This window comes from Mastomys coucha, unplaced genomic scaffold (genome assembly GCF_008632895.1).
Source record: "Mastomys coucha isolate ucsf_1 unplaced genomic scaffold, UCSF_Mcou_1 pScaffold15, whole genome shotgun sequence".
Lineage (NCBI taxonomy): Eukaryota > Metazoa > Chordata > Mammalia > Rodentia > Muridae > Mastomys > Mastomys coucha.
In genome coordinates this window covers 154,996,138-155,005,360 of record NW_022196897.1, presented here as the reverse complement: position 1 = coordinate 155,005,360, position 9,223 = coordinate 154,996,138, and the positions used below count along the sequence as shown (strand labels likewise).

General features: G+C 49.4%; 1 protein-coding gene across 3 annotated transcripts in view; it reads left to right on the top strand.

The window, feature by feature from the left end:
• Zfp64 (ZFP64 zinc finger protein) overlaps positions 1 to 9,223 on the top strand; it is a 65,489-nt gene that overhangs the window by 24,663 nt on the left and 31,603 nt on the right. The window contains exon 6 of one of the 3 annotated variants that reach the window (XM_031372860.1): positions 5,241 to 6,811. The exons of the other annotated variants lie outside the window; for them this stretch is intronic. Within the exon in view, the coding sequence (XP_031228720.1) occupies positions 5,241 to 6,514 (1,274 nt within the window). The 3' untranslated portion in view covers positions 6,515 to 6,811. Of the gene's footprint in view, positions 1 to 5,240; positions 6,812 to 9,223 lie in introns of those variants that run through there. 3 annotated transcript variants of the gene reach the window in all.

Sequence of the window (9,223 nt, the reverse complement as noted above, 5' to 3'; positions counted from 1 at the left end):
GGGATGGTGGGGAGGAGGGGATGGTGGGGAGGAAGGAAGGGGCATGGTGGGGAGGAGGGGATGGGATCCCTGGGGCGAGCTGACTACCGAGACTAACCAGATAGTTAAGTTTCAAGCTCATGGGGAGACCCTGCCTCAGTGGAGGAAGACATCAACCTCTGGCCTCCGTGCTCTCTCACACATACAAACATACAAGAAAATAAGACCAAATATATGCCAAAAAAAAAAAAAAAGGTGAAAATATAGGTCAGATTCAACCATGGCTACATAGTGGCTCCTAATCTCACACAGCACCGTCAAAGGTCCGTTTCGGCTTGCCTGGTTGAACTCAGTCATATTAGTGGCATCTTTAGATGCTGTCAGAGTGTCTCTCCGGACAGATTAAATGTGTGCCATGTGTGTCATCGTCGTGAAATGCTCCTTTTGTTCCCTGACTGCTTGTGTCATCCGTACAACTTTAGGTTAGTAGCACTGTGTTTCAGCTGCCGGTCGGTCCCACGCATTGTGCACGGCCACTGGTCGTCTCAACTGGAAGCTGGAAAAGCTCTGTCGGTTTAAATGCACCCAGTGGCATTTCTTAAACCCTGCTCTGGGATGCTAGGGGTGGAGGGTACAGTCACTGGCTATCGAAGAGCTTTGACCACTAACATTTCATTTAAGAAATACATTTAAAGGGGCTGGAGAGATGGCTCAGCAGTTAAGAGCACTGACTGCTCTTCCGAAGGTCCTGAGTTCAATCCCCAGCAACCACATGGTGGCTCACAACCATCCGTAATGAGATCTGATGCCCTCTTCTGGTGTGTCTGAAGACAGCTACAGTGTACCTACATATAATAATAAATAAATCTTTTTTAAAAAAAAAAATACATTTAAGGTGCCAGCCAGAAATACATTTAGGGCTAGGCGGTGGCTCACACCTTTAGTCCCAGTGCTTGGGAGGCAGAGGCAGGAAGATCTCTGTGAGGACAGCCGGCCGGGTCTACACAATTAGCCCTGTCTCAAAAAAATAAATAAATAAACAAAAGCAAAGAAAAAAATGAAAACATTCAGGGCTAGAGAGATGGCTCAATGGGTGGAAACGCGTGCTTCCTGATAACATGAACTCAGTCCTCAGGACCCACGTGGTAAAAAGAGAGATTGGCTTCCACAAGTTGTCCTCTGAACTCCACACACACACCAAATTAACCAACTAGTAAATAAACAGAAGTTATAAACACTGGGATGTAACTAAAAGAAAGTCAGACAACTATTTACAGCGTCGGAGTGATGGCTCGTAGGACCACTGCCCATGAGAGGCCTGAGATTTGATCTGCAGCATGCATACGATGTGTCTCCACCTTGTAACTCCAGGCCTGGGGGGTCTGTAGGTGCTGCACACATGTGCCGCCCAGACGTACAGGCCAGCAAAACACAAACCAGTCAAAGTAATTTGAAAAAAGAAATGTTTGCGTAGGAAGCTATAAAGGTTAGGAGGCACAGTGGTATATGCCTGTAATCTCAGCACTTGGGGGAGTGGAAACAGGGGTTCACAGTCACCTTCAGCTACATAGGGAGTCAGAAGCTAGCCTGGGCTACAAGGGATCTTGTCTCAAAAAAATCAAATCTCCAGCACATCGATATTAATTCTTCAGCTGTAAGATTTGGTCATCGACCCCCCCCCTGGATTTTTGTCGCTAACGGAATTGATAAAAAGAAGAAAAGAGAAAGAAAAGTGGAAATGCTTGTCATTCTAGTTTGAGCACGTGCCATGAACTTGTTGCCCCAAGGACCTCAGGGTTTCAAAGCAATCGATGACGTTTGTGAAAACCTGTCTAGAGGAACCCGTAGTTCCGAGACCCGCCGCTAGGTGGCTACTTACTCACCGCCGAGGAACACGTTGCCAGCGACAATTTTTTCAGTGGTTTTATTTTTGACACCCGTCTCAGTGTAATCGGTTTCTTCTGGATTCCTGTTGTTTTATTTTAGTTTGTTTGTGCTAATTTATCTTCCTGTAGAAGGGTTCCGTGAGTTTTGCCAAGTTTTCGGAAGGGTGGGGGGCGGGGAGTATGAAGGCAGCGAAAAGGCCAATGTTTACCAAAACACCAGTTAAGTGCCAAGAGATTGTTCAGTCCACGTTTGCCACTCAAGCCCGAGGCTCGGCCTGAGTTCGATTCCCAGAACTCACGTAAAAAGCTGGGCATAGCGGCAGACAGTGAGGGCAGAGTCAGGAGGATCCCAGAGGCTCACTGTTGGCCACCCTAGGCTACTTATTAGGCCCCCAGACCAATGAAAACCCCTGTATCAAAAAACACCAAGTAGGACCTGCAGATGGTGACACGTGTCCTTAATCCCAGCACTCCGGAGGCAGAGGAAGGCAGATCCCCAAGTTCGAGACCAGCCCAGATTACACAAAGAAACCTTATCTCTTTCTGAGAAAGAAACACACACACAAATACAAAGTAGACAGCTCCTGAGCGACAGCGCTGACCTCTGGCCACTACGTAAACCTGCACACCTACATTTTTATCAATTAAAACGACTGCTTAGGAAATACACTGGGCTCTAAGGGCCGGATAGCTGCAGAAACAGCAGTGCATATGCATGGTTGATATTCATTTTCCTTCTGTTGCCATGTGAACATTATAACCTACGGTAGTCTGCGGGACGAAGGGCTTAGCCTTATCCATCCCAGGTCACTGAGGAAAGTCGGGGCAGGAACTGAAGCAGAAACCTCTAGGTGTGTTGCTGGCTGGCACACCCTCTGGCTGGTTCTCTGCTGGCTTTCTTACACAACTCAGACTCACTCGCCTCGGGGTGGTGATGCCAACAGAGCTGGCCCTCCCACATCAATCTTCAATGAAGACATTCCTCAAGGGCATGGCTGCCGGCCGATATGAGGGAGGCAGTTCTTCAAATGAGAGTCCAAGTGTTTCTGGGTTGTGTCAAGTTGACGATTAAAAACTAAGCAGGGAGCGCTGGATGGCTCAGTGGTTAAAAACATTGACTGCTCTTCCAGAGGTCCTGAGTTCAATATCCAGCAACCACGTGGTGAATCACAACATATATATTGGGATCTGATGCCCTCATACGGCATGTTTGAAGAGAGTGACTGTACTCACATACATAAAGTAAACAAATTTTTGTTTTGGGGGAAAGGGTTGTTGTCGTTATTTTGGGTTTTTTTTGTTTTTGGGTTGTTTTTGTTTTTGTTGTTTTGTTTAGTTTTTTGGTTTTTTCAAGACAGGGTAGCCCTGGCTGTCCTGGAACTCACTCTGTAGACCAGGCTGGCCTCGAACTCAGAAATCCGCCTGCCTCTGCCTCCCAAGTGCTGGGATTAAAGGCGTGCGCCACCACTACTGGGGCCAAAATAAACAAATTTTTAAAAAACTAAGCAGGGAAGGTTTAAACAACTGTGCTTCCCACATGGGTGAGCACAGGAAGAGATGGCCCTTGACCCAACAAGCTTTATTTATGAAACCAGCAGTGGCCAGGGTTTGGGCCATAGGCTGGTGCTTCCAGCTTCCAGCTCAGGAGCTAGCTTGCCTGATATTAGTGGTATTCAACTATGTAAAGTATTGTTCAGTTCCGGCATCTCTGTTTTCTGAAATTGAGTTAAATTGATCCCTGTGGCCTCTTACTGAGTGCATTAGACAGCTCAGGGTGATGTTGGCCTTTTACCAAGGAGTGAACGAACATGATCGTGGTCTCGGAAGCCTGAGAGTGAGTGTGGGTCACAAACCCATTGCCTGGCTTGGAACCAAGCCCTGCTGCCGGCTGCTAGGTGACCGAGAATGTGTCCTGTATGCAATCTCAGGACCTGAGTCATGTGTATAGTACTGCTCAGAGGATGTTTCGAGCCTACCACCCTGTATCCTGCTTGGCATGGCTCCTACCATCCCAAAACCAACCTTAGACCCTGACTGGCTATTATTAGCTCACTTGCCTAAATAATCGACGAACTCCTGGGGAAATGCCTCAGCTTATCAGATTCCATGTAAAAATGTCAGCCGTGGGGCACAGCTGAGATCCCAGCGTTGGGTTAGCAGAGATAGGTGGATCCCTGGGGCTCAGTGGCCAGCTGGACCCAGTTTGTGAACTCCAGACCACTGAGAGAGCCTGTCTCAGGGGAGGTGGTCAGCATTCCTGAGGGTTAGCCCTGAGGTGGTCCTTAGACCTGCACATACACATGCTTACTGCATGTACACAGAAGTACACACAAGAGCCCACTGCCCTGGAGAAGAAGGCCCTCGCTTGACAATCACCGCCTCCAGTAATTCGGACTAGCGTCGGTTGAGTGAATAATTTGGGAAATCACGTCCACTCAGATGTTTGCAGTTTCCCCTCATCCTTCAGCAAACACAAATTCAAAACACCAAAACCCAACCAGCTGGATTCCGTGGCGTCTCCCCAAGTAGAGAACGCAGCTGGCGGTAAAGGAAAAATAAATTTTGTGCAATAAACACGTCTCTATTAATAAAAATCTGCAAGAATTGTCCTTGGGTGTAGCCATCATGTGGGTAGTAAGGGAACCTCAGGAATGCAGCTTGGCACTGGCCTATGGGAAATGTGTTACTAAGTCTCTGACGACACTCAGTTCAGTCACAATTCAGAAGGCTAAAGTTACAAAACTGTAAGCCCCCAGCTAGCAAATTGTGTCTCTTAACTAGACTATGGAGACGGGGCTGGAGGAATGGCTCAGCGGTTAAAAGCACTGGCTGCTATCCTAGAGGACCTAGGTTCAATTCCCAGAACACACACCAGGCAGCCCACAAGAGACCCAATATCTCTACTGGCCCCTACGTAAAATTAGAAATGAGATCATTACTTAAAAACAACGTGGAGTAGATTTGTACATCCTATCTAGGACATTTAAATGGCTCTTTTATTAAAAAAAAAAGGTTTATTTATTTTATGTATATGAGTACACTGTAGCTGTACAGATGGTTGTGAGCCATCATGTGGTTGCTGGGAATTGAACTCAGGACCCCGGCTCGTTCAGGCCCAGAGATTCATTCACTACTATATGTAAGTTAAATGGCTCTTTTCAAAATCCCTTTTTTCCTTCCGGGTTTTCTAGGGGCGGGGGTATGCTGGCACTTGGTGATGGCCCAGGTTTGGGGACCGAAGAGAATCAATCCCAAGGGCTGCTGGGAGCTTCAGCGAGGAGGGGCCACCTTCCTGCCTCTGGTGTGCGCTTTGGGGGGAATCCTCTGTAGTTGTTAACCTACCTGTTCTTATGGAAACTCACCTTGTGTTGACAGGGGACGCCCCCTTCCAGTGCTGGCTCTGTAGTGCCAAGTTCAAAATCAGCTCGGACTTGAAGCGGCACATGCGTGTGCACTCGGGGGAGAAGCCCTTCAAGTGCGAATTCTGCAATGTCCGCTGCACCATGAAGGGGAACCTCAAGTCGCACATCCGCATCAAGCACAGTGGGAATAACTTCAAGTGTCCGCACTGCGACTTCCTAGGGGACAGCAAATCCACGCTGCGGAAGCACAGCCGCCTGCACCAGTCGGAGCACCCGGAGAAGTGTCCCGAGTGCAGCTACTCCTGTTCCAGCAAGGCCGCGCTGCGCGTGCACGAGCGCATCCACTGCACCGAGCGCCCGTTCAAGTGCAGCTACTGCAGCTTCGATACCAAGCAACCCAGCAACCTGAGCAAGCACATGAAGAAGTTCCACGCGGACATGCTCAAGAACGAGGCGCTGGAGAGGAAGGACAGCGGCAGGCAGAGCAGCCGGCAGGTGGCCAAGCTGGACGCCAAGAAGACGTTCCACTGTGACATCTGTGACGCCTCGTTCATGCGGGAGGACTCGCTCCGCAGCCACAAAAGGCAGCACAGTGAGCACCACAAGAAGAACTCGGACGTGACTGTAGTACAGCTTCACCTCGAACCCAGCAAGCAGCCGGCTGCGCCCCTCACCGTGGAGCAAATCCAGGTCCCCCTCCAGTCCAGCCAGGTGTCCCAGTTCGGCGAGGGGAGGGTCAAGATCATCGTGGGGCATCAGGTGCCTCAGACGAACACCATCGTCCAAGCGGCCGCAGCTGCGGTCAATATTGTGCCCCCGACCCTGGTAGCCCAGACCCCGGAGGAGATCCCGGGGAACAGCCGGCTACAGATCCTTCGCCAGGTCAGTCTCATCGCCCCTCCTCAGTCCTCCGGGTGTCCTGGCGAAGCAGGTGCCCTGAGTCAGCCAACTGTCCTGCTGACCACTCATGATCAGACGGCGGGGGCTGCCCTGCAGCAGACACTGATCCCCACCACCATAGCTGGGACCCAGGAAGGCACAGGAAACCAGACATTCATTGCCAGCTCGGGCATCACGTGCTCTGACTTGGAAGGCCTGAACGCTCTGATTCAGGAGGGAGCTACGGAAGTGACTGTGGTGAGCGATGGGGGCCAGAGCATCGCAGTGGCCACCACAGCACCCTCTATATTCTCTACCCAGCAGGAACTCCCCAAACAGACTTACTCCATCATCCATGGGGCGGCACACCCTGCTCTGCTCTGCCCGGCGGACTCCATACCCGATTAGTATGGAGAGAGGGGTGACAGACGGGAGAAATTGCAAGAGGACTACTGTGAGAGGCCCCTGGCCCCTCATAATGAATTGTATTTTATACAGTTTATGTAATTTTTTAACAGGGTAACAACGTGGAGACCATTCTCCCTCAAGCTCTTGTTGTGTCTTAATGGCTACCAAGGCTGATTCCAGTACGGATTTGGAGTTCCCCACCGTAAGACTGAGTACATTCGTCTGGTTTTCCATGTTTCAGATTTAATTTTTTTTCAACTGGAATAAAGGTGTTTGGGTTTGGGTTTTTTCATCGTATAGTTTGTATAGTATAGTTTGTAAGTACACAGTGAGTGTGTGTGTGTGTGTGTGTGTGTGTGAGAGAGAGAGAGAGAGAGAGAGACTGGGTGTATGTGAGAGAGACTGTGTGTGTGTATGTGTGTGTGTGTGTGTGTGTAAGAGAGAGGCTGTGTGTGTGCGCCTATCTGTCTATGTCTCTGTGTGTGTGTGTGTGTGTGTAAAAGAGAGAGAGAGACTGGGTGTGTGTAAGAGAGAGAGAGACTGGGTGTGTGTAAGAGAGAGAGACTGTGTGTGTGTGTATGTGTGTGTGTGTAAGAGAGAGGCTGTGTGTGTGTGCCTATCTGTCTGTCTCTGTGTGTATGTATGTGTGTGTGTAAGAGAGAGAGAGACTGTGTGTGTGTGTGTGTGTAAGAGAGAGGCTGTGTGTGTGTGTGCCTATCTGTTTGTGTCTCTGTGTGTATGTATGTGTGTGTAAGAGAGAGAGAGACTGGGTGTGTGTAAGAGAGAGAGACTGTGTGTGTGTGTGCCTATCTGTCTATGTCTCTGTGTGTATGTATGTGTGTGTGTAAGAGAGAGACTGGGTGTGTGTAAGAGAGAGAGACTGTGTGTGTGTGTGTGTGTAAGAGAGAGGCTGTGTGTGTGTGTGCCTGTCTGTGTCTCTGTGTGTATGTATGTGTGTGTGTAGTAGAGAGAGAGACTGGGTGTGTGTAAGAGAGAGAGACTGTGTGTGTGTGTGTGTGTGTGTGTGTGTGTGTGTGTGTGAGAGAGAGAGAGAGAGAGAGGCTGTAGCCCGCGCAGTCGTCTTGCCGGGAAGAAGACACGCGGACACTAGGTTCCTTCTGCAGCAACGTTTATTTGTCTCCATCCATAGGGAAAAAGGGGTCGAGCCCAAAATCCGCACTGCTTATATACACCACAGTGCGGTGTATCTGCCCACAGCGTGGCGTGTCTGCTCATGATTGGCTGTTCGCTCATTACCCTACATAACGCCCCGGGATGGGCCATGACTGGCGTCCTTTTCACTCCATGCACATGCGCAAACAGTTGTCCACTAGGAGTTAACAGCGGAAGTAGGTGCCATCCTGCCATGGCGAATGCCTCTCAAGATTCACGGCTCCCCACAAGAGGCTGTGTGTGTGTGTGCCTATCTTTCTGTGTCTCTGTGTGTATGTATGTGTGTGTGTAAGAGAGAGAGAGACTGGGTTTGTGTTTGTGCCTGTCTGTGTCTGACTGTGTGTGTGTGTGTGTGTGTGTGTGTGTGTGTGTGTGTGTATGTATGCATGACTGTGTGTCTGTGTGTGAGAGAGACTCTGTGTGTGTGCATGTCTATGTCTGTGTCTGTGTAGAGTACTCATGTCCCTACATAGATCCCTACTATGATGGACCATTTTCTAGTGAGTGCTGGAGACGAGGAGCAAAAAAGAACGGTGCCCTCACACCTGGCTAAAACACACTGAATAGGGCTGGAGAGACGGCTCAGCAGTTAAGAGCACTGACTGCTCTTCCAGAGGTCCTGAGTTCAAATCCCAGCAACCACGTGGCTCTCAACCATCTGTAATGGGATCTGATGCCCTCTTCTGGTGTGTCTGAAGACAGCAACAGTATACTCACACACATAAAATAAATCTTTAAAAAACAACAACAAAACCCACACTAAATAGTGATACTTTATTGTAGTTCAAAATAGGATTAGAGACGGTGAAGGATGAAGTTTAATTTGTTTTTCATTATGTGCATGTGTCTCTGTGTGTGCATGTGTGCACATCAGTACAGGCACCCACAGAGGCTAGAGAGGGTGTCAGATGCTCCTGGAGCTGGAGTTACCAGTGGTTCTGAGCTGCCTTGGGTGCTGGGACACATCCCGGGGCCTCTGCAAGAGCAGTACACATACTCTTTAACTGATTAACCATCTTTCCGGGCCTGTGCTTCGCTACAGGGGAACTTGAACAAGGGGGGCTTGGGTTCCTCCCATGCACACCTCCCTCCTTCACAGATACCTACAGCCACCCAAACTGCTGTGTCTTTATTTTTGTTTTGGAGACAAAGTCTCCCTCTGTAGGCCTGGATGACCTCAAATAAGATCCAGGAGGATCAATCAGCCTTCTGCCTGCTGGGATTACAGGTTTACAAGCTCACCACATCTGGCTCCCACACATTTAAAACTTCGAACTTGAGGGTTCTGAGGTTTCTGCTTAGATGTTAATAGGATGTTGGATCCTACTAAGACTTGACAGGGCTTTCTCAGACGTGGTATCTTAAATATCCATCTCTGCTCAAGCTTGGGGGTCTAAATAAGACCTTGCCAGAGCCAGGCGGTGGTGGTTCACACCTTTAATCCCAGCACTTGGGAGGCAGAGGCAGTCGTATTTCTGAGTTTGAGGCCAGCCTGGTCTACAGAGTGAGTTCCAGGACAGCCAGGGCTACACAGAG